General features: G+C 41.4%; 1 protein-coding gene across 3 annotated transcripts in view; it reads right to left on the bottom strand.

The window, feature by feature from the left end:
- Nucleotides 1–286: 286 nt before the first annotated feature.
- Nucleotides 287–21,465, bottom strand: part of zgc:165507 (uncharacterized protein LOC561188 homolog) — a 32,349-nt gene continuing 11,170 nt past the window's right edge. For all 3 annotated transcript variants that reach the window (XM_042710009.1, XM_012824408.2, XM_031582385.1), the window contains exons 2-5: nucleotides 17,565–17,798; nucleotides 7,740–7,883; nucleotides 6,571–7,380; nucleotides 287–6,050 (exon numbers count right to left, since the gene is read on the bottom strand). In XM_042710009.1, coding sequence (XP_042565943.1) covers nucleotides 5,797–6,050; nucleotides 6,571–7,380; nucleotides 7,740–7,883; nucleotides 17,565–17,781 — 1,425 coding nt within the window. In that variant the 5' untranslated portion in view covers nucleotides 17,782–17,798 and the 3' untranslated portion in view covers nucleotides 287–5,796. The remainder of the gene's footprint in view (nucleotides 6,051–6,570; nucleotides 7,381–7,739; nucleotides 7,884–17,564; nucleotides 17,799–21,465) is intronic.

The raw sequence follows: 21,465 nt of genomic DNA, 5'->3' as shown, positions 1-21,465 counted from the left end.
TCATTTGTCAGAAGGCCTTTGATAAACTTCAACACTAGCATGTTTGATGCATCATGGGTTTATAAAAAATAAGAAACTCAAACATATGCTTTTAATCATCACGATATCAGCTAATGCCATCACTACTGTTACACTCACTCATACTGTTAAAATTCTGTAAAACAACAGTATGACAATATATACCCTTCTGATTAACCACACAGACACACACTCTCCACCTGTACACAAACTGTGAATATGCAGCAATTCTGCAGCAGACAGGAAATTAAGAGTCAAACACAGGAAGTAGTTTGAAACAGCTGTGATTCTTTATTGAACTACTGTTATCTGCACTGATAAAACACTGGAATCAGTGGAAATACATGGGATGTCTGGATACCCGTCTGGCGTTTTCCCTCCTAAAGCTTAAATTCTGCAGAGGTAGAGGAAGTATTGACACAGCAATCTGGGGCTCATCTGAACACAGGTGTTAGTGGTGGGCGGATTGAATGGGAGCAATACACTGACAATTACAGTTAACTTCAGCGTCAACGAAGAACTGACACCTGATACAAAGCAATGTATAAGTATGTATGAATATATTAGATAGATTGAACAAAATGAGCTCACATTTGAATATATAATTCCATAGCACAACCTTATGTACATTCTGTGAGACACACAAGATGAAATGCAATCATTTCACGGAACAATACATTCCTTCTCTTAGGAACCTAGTGTTGGTACAACTATACTAGGTCAAAAGACTTTCTCCTCAAGATTATCTGTAAAGTGATTCTTTGCTGAGTATGCATGGGACTGGTACAATTACATGGGTCACTATTACTAATTTGAGGTTAATACACTGCTTTTCTGTTTCCGGGGACAACAATGAGAAAGATCGTGGACATGTTGATTTCACATGAGACAGGACATTCAAAAGCTTGCTTCAGCACTTTCTCAATCACCCTTTCAGGGCAAAGGCGATGCTTACATTTATACTCTTTGCGCTTGTCTTGGCATGTTTTTAACATGTGCGTATGATGACAATGACTTGTAAACCTTAATGTGATTCAAAGAGGTAATTAGCAAAAATCACCTGAAATTTCAATATTCCTCTTTAAGAAAAGAAAAAAAACATTACTTAGGGGAGGCAAGTAATAGTCACTTCCTGATAAACTCAAAAGCAGTAGTGATATTATACTTTTTGGGTTCAGTAAGGCACAGATGCATGCTAACTCAATCACATATTGCTAGCTAGTCTACTTGAAGTAGCAAGATCATGTTCACAATTAGTCTCATACTCCTAGGGAAAAAAGGGAGAAGGTTTCTCTAAAAGTGTTATGCGTGTCTTTATGCGTTATGTGTGGCTAGTTTTAATTCTCAATTACAGTGCATTAATGTAATTAACAGCCTTCGTCATTGGTGACAAATTGGGTCAAGATGACATAATAAGATATTAGGTCTGCTGACATTCAAAAGAGCTTTTACTTTGACACCTGGTCTCTGGATGGCTGTACTGATGCAGCTGCTGCAGCTGGCCTGCTTTCATATTCACATTCATGGCACTTCAGTAATTTAGTGGAGATGCTGACCAGTACCAACTGTTGACAACCACAGCCTCCCAATGAGAAGTGAACTTAAAGCAAGGAAGCTGTGATTTAGTGGTGTTTTATTACATAATGGCTAATTGCATTTGCAGACAAAAACAGATCCCCACCTCATATGCTGACCAGAAGGTTACTAAATTGGCATGTCAATCCTCAAAGTATTTCACTAAAGTCTAATTATATTAGTTATCAATTTTTGGCAAACTGTGAGGAAGTGTTCAGAAATGTCCTTTAGCATTTAATGTCATCAATTGTACAAAAGCACACAGTATGCTGTACTGAATGAACGATACAACATGCAGTTAGGAAGAAAACAGGTGGCTAAAAGTGAACAGCATAGCTTGACATGCCATAAAACTTAACTTATAACCAAACATTTCACAGTGCAACTGTATTACAATCTGAACTACTGCTTGAGAGAAACCATAGATCCTGAATTAGTCCTGCTATGAGTGCGTCTGACAAAGGTTAGTTAAAGTAAGTATAGTGGAGTATATAAGTAGATTACATTATATTCACATTAGAGGACAAATCTATGCAAACAAAACTACTTACATTGTATTATATCAGAGACCCACACAAACATCAGTGAGTATATGATTGACATATAATTATTCAATTATTCCTGGGGTTAGAAAAAAAAGACAACTGATTAAATGATTTTAAACAAAAGATTCATCATTGTTTTCATCCATTTGACCAAATACTTTGTTTGGAGACAGAATTACAAAGTCTTTCTTTGAAGACAACAAAAGAGTGTAACTCTACAATAACCCTGTGTGTATATACTACCATTAGTATATATATGTATATATGGAGAGAGAAGGGAGAGAGAGAAGGGAGAGAGACGAGGGAGAGAAAGAGAAGGGAGAGAGAGAGAGAGAGAGAGAGAAAGAGAATATAGAAATAATTGAAATTCAATTAATATTTTATAAGGCTGTTGGTGCATAATTATGAGTTCAATTTGTACTAATTTCAGGTGTTTCAAAGTGTGATAACAAGCAAAACTACAGCCTTTTGGTCCTTAGAAAAATACAAAACGGAACAAACAAAAAGGAAAATAAAAGTTGTTTTTGTATTTCACAAAAGCTTATACAATTGTGGCACAAATGAAAACCTCACCACACAAAGAAGACCGCATTCAAACCCCAGGGCAGTGACAGACAAATGAACAAAAGCGGTATCATTCTTAAATAGTTATTGTCAATAATATCAAAAGTACTGGTTTGCATCCCAGAATCCTTATAGGGATACCTATTACATCTAAAATAAACAACGAAATAGGACAGACACACTTGGTGATTTTACTACTCAAAACAAAAAAGAATTCTCAATAATAATAATAATAATAATAATAATATAGCAAAGGACAAAATAAATCTGTCTTACAAAATCCACAGCTCTAGTATTTTACAAATTTAAACAGTGATTTAATGATGCATTGGCTTTTCAGCTTTGCAAACGTCCTATGTTACACTAGTGTCAAAGGGTGAAATGCTCACAATAGCATACCTCTGAATAAAAGTAAAAATAAAACTATGTGAAAAGAAGAAAATGAAGACAATGTTTAGAAAATTAAATATGATTCAGATTCCTAGTAAATCCGAAAGAATTGCATGCTATGAAGTTGTTGTTTTTTCCATTTCTGTGGTACACTACTGCCTATAGGGGGCAGTGTTACCTGCCAGAAAAACTGACAATCAATTAATTAATTCAATGAATCATAGCCTTGAAAAAACAGATTCACACTGAAATCACGCTGATTGACTGTAATCACATTAATACTACAGAGCTGTGAGATGCAAAAGAACACAGCTGAGGTTTAGCTGGTGTAAAGTTTTATAGTCCGTCTTCGCCTACTCACAATACCCACAGTGTCATGACTGACAATGAACTATTTTTATGGCCACACTACCAGTCAAAAGTTTGGAATCACCAGCCACAAAGTTGGAAAGTTTTGTTGCACATAAATAAACAGTAACACTTCAATGTTGTAATCTTACACATTAAAAACTACCTGGAAAAGAAACAACACTATTTTAACAACAAATTCTATCCAGAACCCTATGTCATTTCAAGTGGGGATCACATCTAGGAGCAAGTACAGTACTTTAACCATAAAATACCATTAAGTGATTGTATTACCTATAAGTTCATTAACGCTTGTGCAAAATATTGAGCAACTGGCCCGTTAATAAAACACAGAACCTTACAAACCACTGTGGTGTCAGTGTCACATTGTGATTATAATAGCTACTGCAACAAGCTTAAGCAGTATCATCACAGGAGATTCCAAACTATTGAATGATAGTGTAAAAGTGTAACAACGTGAAGTAAATAGTCAATGGTTTGGATGGCATCGTTAGAATGAATAACATGGAATATTGCACAAAAATGTGGTAGTAAGCATTTCAGTTCTATTTTTTGCATACGATTGTGTCTGATCCCCCTGTACTTGTGTCAATAATGCACCAAACATGGAAAGTTGGACTATATCTTTTCAGCTAATCTTCAGCTTTGTTTCACCACACAAGAGTTACACAGCACATATTTTGTGAAGGTCACCTTTGTGAACGTATTTTTAAATATCATTGTTGCACTATGTCTGTAGGTGCATTATAGGGTGATGACATTCAAGTATATTAAATCAAATTCAACCCAATCAGAGACACAAACAAAGCAATACCTTAATCAGACTGGCAAAAAGTCGTATTTAACACCATAATTGGTCAACCCCTCATTAAATATTTCATAATTTGTTAGGTACATGACATCAGCTATACTGTATACTGTTTATCATATGCATACATAATATCATCTTATCAGTTTCAATTTACAATTAAGGCAATCCATCATTGTTGAAAGTTTCAATTCATGCAGCTTCACTCTCAAGAATGACCATTTACCATTGATCAGACATCAAATGTATGTATGTTAATTATGAACACGACTACCACATAGCATATTGCTCATAAAGCCTCACATTAACAAGCAATCACTGGTCTAGGAATGCCTTAAATCATAGATCAGTGCCATCAAAGCATGTTATTTGGATGAATGAGAATTTGGTCAGGAACGCACCAAACTGCGTAAGGCCCACACAAGGATACTATTGCATACTTTTGCAGCCGTTTAAGCATTTACATTCAACCGCATTTAAAAATTGGATTGAATTGCATGTGTCTTTCATTTGAATCTACTGGCAGACTGAAACAGTGCAGCATACAATAGGTGCAGCATGTGGGGTAGATTAGTCAAACGTACAGCACACACACACACTGGACTTCGTGTGCAAAGAAAGGGCAGCATATTACGATACATAACAAACAAGCCACTGAGCACATGTATTCTCTTTTTCCACATCTTATCTTTTTCTTTTTTCTTTTCATCTTCCCATCTTTTCCCTCCACTCAACTTATACCCTGACCTGAACACCAAACGTGATGCATAAAGCCTATGTTTTTTACCTGCTGGTTTGCAAACCTGAAAGACCGTACTTATTTAAGGAGGAACTTAGGCCTTGCTTCACTAGTTCTCAATGGTATTTAGTGCTGTGCGCTAATTTGAGGAGCTAGTAAGCCATGTGAGATGAATGAGAATGAGAGTTGGTAAAGGATATCCCCCACGGCTGTGATTTGGCTGTAGGCACAGGGTTGCACCAGGGTATCCCCACTCATAAAATGCCTCTTGCCAAATCAGAAATGAATACATTGCCACTAGTTCTCAATGCTATTAGTGGTGTGAGCTATTTCAAGGAGCTACATCTACTCAGAAAGTGGTTGACTTTGGGTCGGACCTGGTCTATATCTGGCTTGAATTAGAACCTGACCTGACCTGTTCCAACTGACCTCTGGGAATCATTCACATTCACACAATTTTATTCAAAGCAAAAAAAATATGTCGCAGAACTTCCCTAGTTCCACTCCTTTGCCATAAGTTCCTCCATCTCCTGAAATGTTCCAAAATGGTTCACCTTCCCTAACGCAGTTTATAGCATATATAACAGCATTGCTGACAGTAACATGTTGGCTTCCTTGTTGCTTTGGCAGTTTTACATTACGCAAGACCCACCCACAACACATCGTCTCCTAAACATAGTTCAGAGAGAGACATAGAGAGAGAGGTTTGTGTGTGTGTGTGTGTGTGTGTGGCTGGATGTGGTCTTCAAAAAAAAAAAAAAAAAAAAAAAACAGAAACAGAACCCAGTCTAAATATTGGTCTCGCGCTGCATAGCATCGTCCGGTTTCTCTGACGTCTGGGCGTTCCCGTCGGCCTCCTTGCCGTCGCGGTCGGGGTCCTCTGTCTCGGCCTGCTTGTACATCTCCTCTTGCTTGCGCTCCTTGTCCAGCAGGCGGTAGTTGATGTAGTTGCCGATGAATAGCCAGATGCTGGCGATAACCACCACCACGCCACAGCAGAAGTACATGTACTTGTAGTTCTTGGTGACGTCCACCAGTTTGCCTGGAAGTCAGTGAAACTGTTAAGGTGCCTTGATGGTGACTGGCACACATGTGGGGATTTGCTTACACTGTGATTGAAAATTAAAGTCCAGTCTGCCTATGTTGGTAAAACATTTGACAAACTGTCTAAGTCTTCACCAAATCTTTCAAATCTTACAAAATGTATGCCCGTTTGTAAATGCCTGTTGAGCAATCTATAACTAATTCATAATTCTGCTTTCAATCTTACAAAATAAGATGATGGCGTTGTTTACATGATCCTGGTCATTTTGGACAACTGAATCATTCTGTTGAATTCTCCATAGTATTTCACTCTTTCACAGAATGGACTACTATCATATATTTACTAATAATTAGAGGCTTACAATCCTTAGAAATGATCTGACCAATCATGCATGCAACAAATGCATGATCCATAATTCAGGTAACAAATAAACTTAAGTTACTTAACTTGATCAGGTACGAACGCAATCTTGCAAAACACAATTAGGTGGCTAACTTGAATACAAGAATCTGCTTACCTGCAAGCGGTGGGCCAATCAGCACCGGGCCGCACTCCACGATGGTGGTGAGGCCGACGGCGCTGGAGAACCTCTGCGGCCCAACCAGGTCCATAAGCGTCTCAAACAGGACGGCGCTGACCATCCCGAAGGCGAAGCCGAAGAACACGGCGTACACCACCATGCCCGTGTAGGTCTCGACCTGCGTACACATGAGGTGGCACACCCCATTGTAAAGAACGGCGAAGCTGAAGAAGTACTGGATGCGTGGGCGCACCCAGCGCGAGTTGGCCAACAGGCCCATGGACGGTCGGGCGAACATGTCCACGAAGGCCAGGATGGAGAGTAGGAAAGCGGCCGAGTACTCGTCCACGCCGTTGTCCTTGGCAAACGGCGACAGGAAGACGATGGGTGCGAAGAAGCCCACGAACATGATGACGTTTCCCGACAGGTAGATGAGGAAGCCGCGGTGCTTGAACAGCGACAGGTCCAGGTACTTGTTCACCGTTTCCCAGCAGGTCACCTTCTCAGTGGAGGTGGTGGCGGGCGTCAGTGCTGGCATCTCCTCGTCTTTCTTCTTCTGGTTGATCGGAGGCTCCAGGGGCCTCATGAGGGCCCCGGCCACGCAGCAGTTGAGCACGAGCCCTCCGAGGATGAGGAAGCTGCCGCGCCACCCGTAGGCGTTGATCAGGTACTGGTTGAGCGGCGCCAGGGTGCTGAGGAAGACAGGGCTGCCCGCCATGGCCATGCCGTTAGCGATGGGACGCTTCTTGTAGAAGTACCTGCCAATCATCGTCACAGCAGGTTGCAGGTTGAAGGCTAGGCCGAGACCTGGCCAGGAAGAGCAATGACACAGTGTGAATGAAAGAAAGGAATAGAGAAGTGTTTTGTACTGCTAACCAAACTAAGCGCACATTACGTTGTATAAAATGTATGTGAAACATTTAAGGCCAATGTAATAGAAATATAATAAAATATGACAAAATATGATTTATAGCAGGGCATAGCAGACTAAGATAGCATATCTGGGCACTTATGAAACTACAGTATAACACAGCCTTCATTTCAGCATTAAAAACATCTCAGCTTTTCCTCAATGGGTGAGTGTTTGTCATTCTGCTCAAAGGAAGGCAACCCTAATCAAATGAATAGCTCAACAGGATTAGTACAGGCTCTCTCTCTGAACTTACCCCCCAGTACACCGATACAGAGATAAAGCTGGATGACATTGTTACAGAAGGACGCCAAAATCATAGCGAAGGAAGAGATCATGCCTCCCATGATCATGATGGGTCGGCAGCCATATTTGTTTACCAATATGCTGCTTATGGGGCCTGTGAGGGAAAGAGAAAAACACGACAGCAACAAGAGATTTATTCCAGTGTGGTGTTTGTGATAAGCAAGGAAAAAGTGTATTAAGAGAAAGAGAGTGAGTTCAACTCAAAGCAGACTCTAAATGTCTTAAGAAGATTACCCCTCAAGGATCCCCTGGAAATTAAATAAATAACGCTTAAAATAAATAACGCTTAAACTAGCCGCAGGGGCTAATTAGGCTGAAGTCAAAACCAACAACAAAGACAAAACACACAGAGTAGCAGCTAACATTTCAGGGGAGGAAGTTGGAAGGACAACAGAAGCTGGATTTTGTAAAAGTTGGATGGATACCTCTGGGGTTGGTACAATTCAGGAAAAAAAAAACATTAGATGTAACACTTCTGTGTTTTATAAATGGGAGAACTGAACTCTTGAATTTGTGGGAAGAGAAGCATACTCAGGCTGAAAAAAATATATTTTCTCCTTCTGATATACCTACAGGACAGATTAAAATAGCATTATAACACATTGCAGTACCCGAGAGTGTAGTTTTGTCCCTGTGCAATCAACTACAGTGCAACATCATGACCTAGAGTAGGTTGAACATTTTTTTTTTCAAAGTGACCTCTCCTTGATCTTCACATATCACACAGCTGATGTAGATGTTGAAATAAATATCAGGGCAAAGTAAATACCCAAGGATCCTTAATGAAAATATGCAAATACATTAAACAAGCAAGAGTTTCTGTAGCGAAGGGAGAGCAGGGTCACCCTACCCGGACTCGAACCCAGGTCTACAGGGTGCCAAAAATGCTCTCTGACCGCCACACCAAAGAGCCCGGCTCGATGGCATGGCAGCCAGAGAGCATATTTATCCGTAGTGACGATCACATCGTCACAGTTTCATATTAGCATTTGTTTTGTTTCAGCTGCCCTTTAATGCCTTACAACCACTGATTCATTTTGCCAGTCGGATCCTTCATTGTATTTATACACAGTATAAATTAAGGAAACCAAAATAGTTTACTGACATTTACACATCTACCACTGAGCATGTCACCTTTACATTAAGCCATCTGGATGGATACACAACGGACGCGCGAATGACGTTGTTTGAAATACGACCCCGGACTGATTGAATACAGCATCAACCAAGCCCAGTCCTGCCCTAGTGGTGATTTGCGATTGAGATTTTGTCACGTCATCTAGCCGTGTTTTTTTTTATATGGATGAGCAGCTGGTGTGTGTGACGTGCGATGCCGCACTGAGATGGCACACTGAGATGACACACTGCCGGTGAGCAACACAGAGCAACACAAAAACACACAAAGGGCATCTGACTCAGGGACAGATCAATGTGGTGTGAATCCGCGTCTGATCAAGGCCATATCTCTGCCAGTCATGCACTCATTTCAGCTTCAGAGTAATTCTGCCGTTAATTACGAAATAAAACAATGACAGTTTTTATGTGACACTATGGGTGATTGGGTTTGCTCTTGTAAAAATCTTCTCTAATTCTTGTGCCTTAATTTACATCATACTAACAGCCGTATCCACTAGTATCCTAACCTGGGAAAATTGCCTTTCCAAGGATCTCTATTTCAAAGAGCTTGGGAAAGTCACCGTTATCCACCCTTTGGAGTTTGATATGCCGCATTAATCCAAATGGCTTCCTGCCTAAACCTCACTAAGTATAACCTGTGTCTAAATATAGCAGCCAACAGTAGGACATGTGATCCAGGACTGGGTGCAGCACCTGAGCTGTGGCTGGGCATTGCAAACTGACATGCTGTAGCCATGGCGACAGGTTAAGACACTCTGTGCAGGACAACAATAGAAGCGTTTTCTCATCCACAATGGCACGGTGACACAGATCACGGTCGTCAAACCCCCCCGCACCACACTCACAAACACATAAACAGTCAGACAAGTCATAGAAACACAGACACACACAAATACACACACAGTCTCTATGGATGAAGAACCTCGAAACATGAAAGCAACTCTCTCCGGTGCATGCCCTCCACCTACATTTTAAATGAGACGAGTCTAACAACTCAGAATAAACTCTCTTAAGAAATTGACATATTCAGTGCACTGTAGTTTTATGGAGAGGAACAGATCGGGGGCAGGGGGGTGGGGTGTTGACACTTTACTGAAGCATAACCAGGAAGTCCAAAACCATCTACTGTCACACTGCCTGTGAGCCCAGAGATCCACTGACTATGGAGAGATCTGCCTCTAATCTGGACCAGAACTGTTCCAGCATCAGCCGCTGAAGGTTATGAGACTGATATCCCCCTGCTATTGCCCTGAATGTGTGTCAAAACATGCAGTCGGACCAAATCCAACCACCTCCTCAATAATCCTCAATCCTCAGTCCTCAATAATCACAACACATCATAGATGGACTCACTGAATAAGGCTCACAGGACTTACAGTCAAATGTGACCTCATGGATTTCTCTCTTTGCAAACATCTGCAATTGCCTTCATGTAATCTCTCTCTCTCGCTCACTCTGTGTGTGTGTGTGCATGTGCACTTGTGAATGTGTGTGCATGTATGTGTATCACAGTGTGTGTGTGTGTGTGTGTGCACTTGAGAATGTGTGTGCATGTATGTGTATCACAGTGTGTGTGTGTGTGCACTTGAGAATGTGTGTGCATGTATGTGTATCACTGTGTGTGTGTGTGTGTGTGTGCACTTGTGAATGTGTGTGCATGTATGTGTTTGTGTGTGTGTGTGTGTGTGTGTGTGTGTGTGTGTGTGTGTGTGTGTGTGTGTGTGTGTGTGTGTGTCACATAAGGCCAATCAAAGATTCAGAAATGCAGAAGGTAAACATGAGAGCTGTGTAAAGTGCCCAGCTCCATTGTTGACATAATGATAATGGCCATTATGGTCGGTTAAATTAGCCATATGTCACTTCAGACGACTCATATCTAACTTTCAGTACTTCTACACTTGATTAGCAGCGCCAGCCCTATACAATCTACGGAACACTAAATGCGCACATTTTGCAATGCTTTGTTCCGAGCAAACGCAATCACCCCGTAGATTTTTTTCACTTTTGATACGAGTCAGTTTTATCTTGCAACGAGTAAGATTTTTTTTCTGTGATGATGTGAAATGACATTAAATCAACTTATTTAATTTCACTCGTGGAATGAGCCTGATTCATCTCATTCCATCTGAATCCATTTTACACATTAGCCTGCAAGCAAATGGGAGACCAGGTGGACACACTTTAATCCAATTAAGTTGTAGTCCAGACCCAGTGAACGACGGCTGGCAATCCGTTTAAAGCACGCTGAGGTCTTTTGAGTAAACACACATGTTTACTTCCGTCATGTCCGAGCTGAGCTGCCAAAGCTCTACACATATAGTCATAAATGCAACGGATGAATTGTCAGCTGTTTTGCTTTGTCGTTTTCCCCTCGTTTATGACATTAGCGGAGATGTGGAGGAGCGGATGGCATTCGTCCTTTTCTCTCTCCCCTCCCCCTCTCCTTACCCTCTCCTTACCCTCTCCTTCCCTACTCTGTTTTTCTCTCGCTACCACCCTCCCAAGGGAATGAAGGATGACTGACGTTTATCCCTGATCAGCATTGACGTGAATGTACAGTGGGAGAATGTGGATGGAGCGAAGAAGACTTAAAAGGGCCTAACATATTAACATGTCCGTCTGGAGACAAACATAGTGAAAAGGGGATGTGGGTGTGAGAGGGGATGATTACAGCATTACTGGAATTTGACATTTCTAAACCAACCTGAATCACCTCGGGCGAGGCTTGATGGAAAAGTTAAAGTCTTTGTCTAAAAGTAAAAGGAAATATGGAATTTGGTGCAGAACAGGGTGGTTCTAACCCAAATAGTCAGTAGGCGCAGCCAGGTTGCCATTCAGTTTTGGAAGCACTTCTAGTTAACATGTTCGATCAGCTGTCTCTAAACATCTAGTGATGTCAGTTTCAAGGTCATGTCAGGCCCTGTGAAACGAATGAGTGCCTGGTCAGCATGTCAAGACTTAAAGGGGAAACTTCTGGATTTTTTAACCCTATTTTCCCATCCTTTTGGGTCAAAATTTTTACTAGGGACGAAAATAATCTAAATAGGTCCAGTATTGAGTTAGAACGCTATAACCATTAAACCCAAAACGGCTACACAAAGTAATACTATGGGGAAAGCATCTGCCTCATGGTAAACCGCTTTTTTCCATGACTGACAGGCTCATAATGTTTTTATAAGTGTCTGACTATATGGAAAGAAACCCTACAGAGATAGACCTGGGTCTGTTTACCTCAAATATATAAAAACTGAAGTCTCCCTTTAAGGTTGTACTGAAACACTTAGTAAAATAGCCTAGTAACATTTGGGCATAAAATATTGTCTGAACTGTTATTACATGCGACGTGAAAAAAACAGATTTGGTCCGGTGACCTGAATTTCATGGGATTTGCTTTCGGAGAACAACTAGGCGTAGTCACTCTTGTAGTCACTTCTTTCTATGTTTAGTGCACATGTGTCAAACTCAAGGCCCAAGGGCCAGATCCGGCCCGCCAAGCGATTTCATCTGGCCCACCGGTTCCTCTGAATGTTGCAAAAAGTTCCATTGATTTGAATCAGCCACGGTGTAATTTTATTTGGCCCGCCATATAATATCTAATGTCTATCAGAGTTGGCCTGTCGTGGCTGCCGGTATGTCGCACTCACCACTAACACGGCAAGTCCCACAATGCACTGCCACCGCGTTGATAGCCTACGTCAATTTCAGGCCCGCAAGTGCAAGCTTCATATATTTTAGAATCATTAGACATAAAATGGCCTGTTTCAAGCCCTTTTGTTTTAATCTTAATGATTATGGCTTACGGCTCATCGAAATCAAAAATCCAGTATCTCAAAATATTGGAATAAAGAATTTAAAATACAGAAATGTCGACCTGAGAAGAGCTCTAATCAGCTAGTTAACTCACTCATAAATGTTCATTTATGCACTCAATACTTGTTTGGGGCCCTTTTTGCACAAATGACTGCCTTTTTTGTTTTAATCATCAAGATTAAAACAAAAAAAGTCTTGAAACATGCCACTTAATGTATAATGATTCTAGAATATATGAAGGTGTCACTTACATAGAAGGAATCTCCATATAGGTGGTGGTTGTTTACATTGTTTACATAGAGGACACGTTTGATTTTAGGCTTATTTACAATGTTCCCAGTAATTAATTAATTTACATAAATAAAGCACTTTACATTGGATTTAACTGACAACAATAATATCACTTACACGTTCACTTTTCATAAACGTCATGCCCAAAAAATAAGATCATTCACTTCATGCAGAGATTTACCAGTCATTCATTCATTTATTTTCAGTAATTTACATTATCTCTCTCTCTCTCTCTCTCTCTCTCTCTCTCTCTCTCTCTCTCTTTCTCTATCTATCTCTCTCTCACACACACACACAAACACACGTGCACACAGGCCACAGGCAACATGTTATTCTCTTACAGTCAGACTAATGTAACCTGCAAATGCATGGTCTGTATGACATATATCTGCATTTGAGGTCCTGGAACCCCCCCACCCCCACTCACTTCCCCTGTGGAAAGATAACGGTCTGTATGTCAGTTTTGTTGTACGTGCTTCCTGACACGGGGGCCTGCGTTGTTGGATGTTGTGTACGTGATGTAAAAAAAATAACTGAGAGATGTAAGACTGAACGTTCGCAAACGGAAGACGGTGCAGATGCAGAAAGCTGTCCAAAAAAGTAACTGCAAATGTACGTGAACACAGTGGTGTACATGAAAAGGATTGAACCATCTGTTACTGTATAATCCGTTTTTTATGGCTATTGCTGTGGTGGCTCTCTGAGCTCTTTGAGCCAACATGTGTGAGACCAGAAGGGAGAAGCAGAAATGTGTTTTTGACCTCTGCCTGATAAACGAACCCTGCTTTTGCCGCATCCCTTTTGGATTTGTCTGCATGATCTTTTAACGGCCTGCCTATGTACTGAACCCCGACCTGACCCACACCGAACCATGTCGTCGCTTTCTCCTTGTTGGATTTGTTTGTCTGCCTTTGTACTGTCTAGCCTTGTACCGAACTCTGCTAGTAAAATATATTGCTTATTCCTTACCCCTGTCTCTGAGTCGTGCGATTGAGTTCTGCTGTCTGTCACAACACAGATCGTTACACTGGGGCTTTCTGGGCCTCCTGGAGCTGTGGGCTCATGCTAAGGTGATGGACTGTCCACCTTTCTCCAGGGATACACATACTCAGACTAAAGTGAAGGACTTGACAATCCAATGGTCACAATTAAACATGGCCCTTGGATACGTGTACACTTCAACCTGCCATCCACGTGCTTGGAAGACCACCCTGGAAACTGTTCCTGATGATTTAGCACTTCTTGTCATGGTAGAGACTGCCCACCCGGAAGACACTAACATACAGGTGCATCTAAAAAAAATTGAATATCGTGGAAAAGTTCCTTTTTTCGTAATTTAATTCAAAAAGTGACACCATATATTTTAGAATCATTACACATAAAGTGGCCTGTTTCAAGCCTTTTTGTTTTAATCTTGATGATTATGGCTTACAGCTCATGGAAATCAAAAATCCAGTATCTCAAAATATTAGAATAAAGAATTTAAAATACAGAAATGTCGACCTGAGAAGAGCTCTAATCAGCTAGTTAACTCAAAACTCAAAAAAACTGTCTCTCTCTCTCTTTCTCTATCTATCTCTCTCTCACACACACACACAAACACATGTGCACACAGACCACAGGCAACATGTTATTCTCTTACAGTCAGACTAATGCAACCTGGAACCCCCCCACCCCCACCCACCCACTTCCCCTGTGGAAAGCTAACGGTCTGTATTTTCGGTTTTGTTGTACGTGCTGCCTGACACGGCGTTGTTGGATGTTGTGTACGTGATGTAAAAAAAAAAATGAGAGATGTGAGACTGAACGTTTGCAATCGGAAGACGGTGCAGATGCAGAAAGCTGTTCAAAAAAGTAACTGCAAATGTGGCTATTGCTGTGGTGGCTCTCTGAGCTCTTTGAGCCAACATGTGTAAGACCAGAAGGGAGAAGCGGAATCAGATTTCCCTCTAATATGTAGTCTTCTTGGATGTATTCAGGTACTTCTTAAATATCAACAACAAGAAATAAACATGACTCAGTGTTCAACTAAATGCCAGATGTGAGAAAGCACTACATCACGTGTCAAACTCAAGGCCGATTTCATCCGGCCCGCCGGCTCCTCTGAATGTTGCAAAAAGTTCCATTGATTTGAATGGGCCACGGTGTAATTTTATTTGGCCCGCCATATAATATCTTATGTCTATCAGAGTTGGCCTGCCGCGGCCGCCGGTATGTCGCACTCACCACTAATACTGCAAGTCCCACAATGCACTGCCATCGCGTTGGTAGCCTACGTCAATTTCAGGCCCGCAAGCGCGAGCCCTTGTCCCACTGTCTGCAGCCTCATCACCTGAAAGTTTAGCTTGCGGCCTGTCTAAAGCAGCCCGACCCTTTACCGAGGGAGAATTTGTCAAGAACTGCATGATAAAAGTTTGCGACATCGTGTGCTCTGATAAAAGGCCAGCATTTTTAAACGTGAGCCTGAGCAGAAACACCTTGCTGATTGTGTATGTGACCTTGCCACCGATCTACAGCTGATGGGAAAGGGAAAAGATTTAATCGCACACTCCCTTGCTGTGGATGAGAGCATCAAAACATCTGATACTGCCCAGCTGTCAATCTTCATCCGTGGAGTGGACTCGACTCTGTGCATTATAGAGGAACTTTTGGGATTTAAATTAATGCATGGCACAACAACAGGTAAAGGTCTCTTTGAGCAGGTATCCAAATGTGTAAATGAAATGGGGCTGCCTTGGGAGAAACGTGTGGGACTGACCACAGATGGAGCGCCTGCGATGTGCAGAAAAGAGAAGCATAAGAAATGAATGCCACTGATGTTTCATTTATTTTGAAATCTGTGTTTATAGGCAATAACTAATAGGCCTAAGCTTGAGGCTGCTTGTCCCAGATTCAATAGGGATATGTTAAACTTAAGTTCATGTTTACATATAAAAAATATAATATATCTTTTTTTTTTTCAATGAATATGTCCGGCCCTCGACTTGGACGCAGTTTAAAATTTTGGCCCTCTGTGTATTTGAGTTTGACACCCCTGGTTTATTGGGAGACAAATAATATCAACAAAAACAGTGAAAAAATCCCATATGAATACTTGCTGTGCTGGTATATTTATGATATTTTAACATCAAAATAAGGGATGATTTGACCATGTTTTCTTGTAATATGTGCTTGCAAAATACTAGTCTACCAGGCAAGTTGTGCCAAAATGTCAGCTCGGTCATTACTGGTTAATTGGCAAAATAAAAGACCAGTCTCACTCTAGAAGGGCTCCTCATGTGTGTCTGAGTGCCGTTACATTTTCTCCACAGAGAAAAAATGTAAGTAAAAAATTACTTAAAAGAGACAAAAGTTGTGTCTGTTAAGGTGTCCACGTACATCTCGAATTTTGAAAGGGTGCAGACATGGAAAGTGCTCTGATTGGATAAAACGAGATTACAAAGTATAAAAATGATATCGTGCTGTTCAGGATTGTTTCTGCCTCTCTTCTGTGGCCAACACGATTTGAACTAGTTAACCTGTTTATTAGTTAGTTGAGTCATTGAAATTACACATTCTGGTCTGAGCCCGTTTGTAACCGTAATCAGCAACAGACTACAAAAGAACAGAGGTGCTGTGCTGTCGCTAGACCCCCTTCAGTTTTGCCGAGCGACACACTGGCCTTAAAACACATCTTATTGATTATTCTGCCCATTAGATGGTTTCCTAACAACGGTATTGATCCACAGGCAGTATTTCTTTGAGGGTGAAGTCACCTTTTTATTGGCCGTATAAATTGTACTTTTGACTTAATTGCTTGAAAGCAATTGCAAGGACAAGCTTAAACAGTAAAAATGCTTTTGGACAAAGTTCTAATATCAGAGTTCACCCTGAACTAATTTCATATATCATAGTGGACCAGATTTCTAAGAGATCAAAGCAGATGTAGCTGCAATTTCTGAAAATGTCCTTGCACTGTATAGAGTTCCTTTTCTTTGTTTTGGTCACATTTTCACCATTGTCTTCTCTGTCCAAGCCCAAAAAGGGTGGCAATGCAGTAAAAATGCAGACATGTATCTGACCAGGTACCCACTACTAACAAATTGAATCTATCTGTATTGACAAACAGCTCCTTAGAAGACTTTGTCCTGGCCCTTGACATTGATCTATAGTACTCCTAAACATTTAAATCCTTGTCACACGGCTCTTCCTCTTCTAATAAACAGAGTGGTGTGCACATCCTGTTTGATGTTTTACTTTCACTCTGGTGCTTAAACATGTCAATCAAATCCATCATAGGCACTCTCAACACCATGCTTCATTTTCCTTCCTCTTTGCCCCCCCCCCCCCCACACACACCTCTCTCTACCCCATTACCAGGTTAGCCTCAAGCAGATGGGTTCCCCCTTTTGTGCTGATTTCTTCTCAGTTTCCTCGTGTTAAAAGGCATTTCCTTGCCACTGTCGCCTATGTGCTTGTTCTGGGGAGCTCAGGCCTTGGGCTCTGTAAAGCGCTTTAAAAATAAACAAAATGGAATTGAATTATGACCATCACTTACCTCCGGCGTACATCACAGCCAGCATGATGGAGGAGATCCATGCCACCTGGCTGTAGGAGGCGTCGAAGATGGTCTGGATGTCCTTGAAGAAGACGGTGGTGGCCTTGGGGAAGGCGTAGGAGAAGCCGATGGAGATGAAGGATCCACACACCACAGCCCAACCCCAGCCTCCGTCAGGCGGGGGCACCGCCGCTGGTCCTGCAGCAGGTGGTGGCATCTTTGGCCCTGCTCGCTCTGAGAGAGAGAGAGAAAAGGAGAGAGAAAGAAGGGAAAAAAAGAAAGAAAGATGAAAAGAAATTCAAAAGAAGGTATTGCAAAAGAAACCTGTAGAATGGAGCACTAGGGATAAGTGGATACCTGTACCTGTATTTTATTATTTAAGTATGAATAAAATAATTATAATGAAATGTTTTTATACAACAAAATTATACATATTGATTTATGTGATATTTACACTATAAATATATACACTTAACATTACATAGTTTCTTCTGCTCTATTAAGGCCACCCCTGGGCCCCAGGCCCAAATTACATGGGCTGCCTTGCTATTTAGTTCAATTTGGAGTGAGATTTTCCAAACACCAAGCGCCATATGAACAAGTAATTACCATGAAGTCAGACCCGTAAATCTAATCTCGTTATGTGGTTGCGGCAGACAACCATACGTCAATCGCCAGTCATTACAGGATTTACAATAGGAAGCCCTGCAGTGAGTCAGACAGGTGCCATGTTCTCCCCAGTAACATTGTAGGGCTATTTGACCTATTTCCATCACCTTTACTGAAGGAGAGTGTTGGGTTTTCAGTAGACTGAGCCCGAGTTAAGCCTGAATCAGTCACAGGACCTTAGCTTAGCAGTCACGTACAGAGGTCATTCATGTTTCCTCTCACAAAGGTCATAATCACTGATTGCCGTACGTGTTTGATCCATAGATACAGTTTGTGTACAGTGTTTGCACCCCATTGTTCCTTAAGAAGTACAGCATACCTGACAAGGCTGGCGAGAAATCTAAGACAGAGGAGTATATCTGACAGTATTGGCCAAATCTATGACTGCAAAGCATATGACTTTGGCCAGATCTCAGATTGAGAGGTGTGTCTTCCATGAGCAGCTAGATCTCTAGCCAACTCTCCAACAGTTCACCTTGAGGCTTAGCTGCCTCAGGGGGGAGTGGAAATAAAGGCTGGACCTGCAGTGGGGGCCAACTCAGGAACACTGTTTACAAACCAAACAGATATTTATCACGTGTGTGTGTGTGTGTGTGTGTGTGTGTGTGTGTGTGTGTGTGTGTGTGTTTGTGAGGGTGACGCAGAGCTGAGGGAAGAGGGCTTTGATTTCCATTGTCCGATTTCCACACAACACACACACTGACATTTTAACACAACACACACACTGACATTTTAACATATTTGAATGCATATGTCCGTACTCGTATACCCTTGCACACACACGCTTTGCACATACACGGCATGCAGACACAAAATGTATTCAGCTGATCCAAAAGCTTTCTAAGCTTTTTCTAGATGTAGTGGTAGATAACATGGACGACTACTGTAGCCTGTAGGCTAAGTGTGTGTGTGTGTGTGTGTGTGTGTCTAGATTAATGTGCGTTCGGAATTTTCCGAGAACGGCAAATGTATTGCAACTGGGAAAACTGTAATAACCTAATAACACTTCTGTTCTTTTTCCCGTTGTGCTTTGTGCATATGAGAAGCCAATGAACCGTTTAAACATCATCATTACTCTGGTTTGAGACAGATTTTGGTGTACTTCACATATCTGTGCACATTGTGCATGCTACTTGGCTGTAATTTAATCATCTCAATAATCACACAACAAGCAATGACACAGCATTTTTGGGAACAAGGATAATGTTTCTTTCCCTGCAGAGCAGTCACGTTCCAGTGTGTCTGTGTCTGTGTGTTTGTAAGAGAGAGAGAGAGAGAGAGAGTGTGTCTGTGTGTGTGTGTGTGTGTGTGTGTGTGTGTGTGTGTGTGTTCACTCACCAACCCCACCCTGCTCTCAGTATATATCAGGCTTCACCTCTACTGTCAGCCTGGAGAAACAGGTCACGTTCTCCCTTTTTCACCATGTCACAAAAATAAGCGCAAATACACAGACACATGCGTGCACACACACACACACACACACACATTCTTTCTCTCTCTCTCACACACACACATTCACACACACAACCAGAGAAATGCAATGTCACTCAGAAAAAGCACGTCAGCAGTTATAACTAAAGGTCAGCACTGTTGATGATAACATCCCCAAATATAATCACATCACTTAACTGAGCTAAATATGGCTGTAATAATTACTCAGGTACATTAGCGAGGGCCCTGGCAATGGCTCTCTGACTCTGCTCCGTCTCAGCCAAGTGACATCAGCAAAAAGCAGGGTCACTAATATTACGTACTACGTACCCTGGCTGTCAACCGGTTTGGCTGTCAACTGTGATTGGTTCAGCTGAGAGGGCACATGCTATCACGGAGGGAGTTGTCATGAGAATACCAATCCAGGCTGAGTTGATGGTGATGAGAGTCATGGATGGAAAATGTAACACATGGTGCTGCCACTCAAAAGGTGAGCTTGGTTTTGATATATGTACATGTAAAGATGGTTCATTTCTATTGGGGAATCTCACTGGAAATCTCACTGGAGTGATTGCTGTTCTGCTATTTCCATGCCCCCTCCCTTAATATTTGCTTATTCCTTTTAGTTTATTTTTGTATCACAATACTGGCCATGACAAACCCAACACAAGGAACAAAGGCTTTAAAATTACATCTACAGTGTCTTTGAGTAATGTGACTAAAGCAGTAAAGTACACTTACTGAGGTCTACGGCACAGCGTCAGGAATCCTACTATGTGTCCTGGCTGTCAACGGCAATCGGTTACAAAGAGAAGACACATGCCAGCACTAGGGATGTTGCCATGAGAATACAAATCCAGGCTGAGTTGATGGTGATGGATGTCATGGAAGGGACATTTAAACACATGGTATTGTTACCTCAAATGTGCACTTGGTTTTGTTGTTGTAGAGGATTGAAAATATGCTGTGAAGCTCTCATCTCCATTGGTGATTTCTTTTCTAATATTTTCAAGCCACCCCCAGATTTGTGGTATCGTTCAAGAGCCCCACAAAAATGTTAGAACCCCAGCATGACATTGCCGAAAGACATCAGCAAACTAGCTAGCTTTTATCAGTGTCCGATTTGCGGTTGTCAGTGTTTTCAAGACTGTCTGTCAGTCTGCTGGCTTTTAGCTAGTTAGCTCACGAGTTTAAGACAAAAACTTCATAAGAGTCTTTAAAAACAGAACAATGCTAAAACTGTCATCTCTTGCATTTTTCCGTATTGTTAACTAAGTTTAATCTCTTCATGTTCTCACGGTCTTTAGGAAACAACCATATGGTGATATGCAGTAATCAGATTAGACCCTGACAGGCCATAACATGAGTGGGACACCAAATGTGTCAACAATGCACAGAGGGGTGTAAGGAACTGTAAGCTGCTTACACCGGGTGCTATGGTCATGAAGTCTGCCATGGCTTCCAAAGTTAGTGACAAACACACGTCAACACATTTAGCTATAATGAGCATACGAGTGAGCTGAATATTTTGACTATGGGCCAAATATCAGTATGCAATGGGATGAATGTAGCCACATGTGTAAATTCAATATACTACACCTTATAAATATTAAATATATACATATTAATGAATTTAACACACACACACACACACACACACACACACATACACACAGTGCATCATCTATCATATTATTATCACTGAGCCTGCTTAGGGCCATGGTCCATGGATTTAACATGAAAGTTGAATGTCTCCAACTTCAGCAACTAATGAAGACATGTCATCACTACGAGGGGAGAC

This window comes from Clupea harengus, chromosome 16 (genome assembly GCF_900700415.2).
Source record: "Clupea harengus chromosome 16, Ch_v2.0.2, whole genome shotgun sequence".
Classification (NCBI taxonomy): domain Eukaryota; kingdom Metazoa; phylum Chordata; class Actinopteri; order Clupeiformes; family Clupeidae; genus Clupea; species Clupea harengus.
The sequence above is the reverse complement of the archived record's forward strand: the minus strand, read 5'-3'. Positions and strand labels throughout refer to the sequence as shown.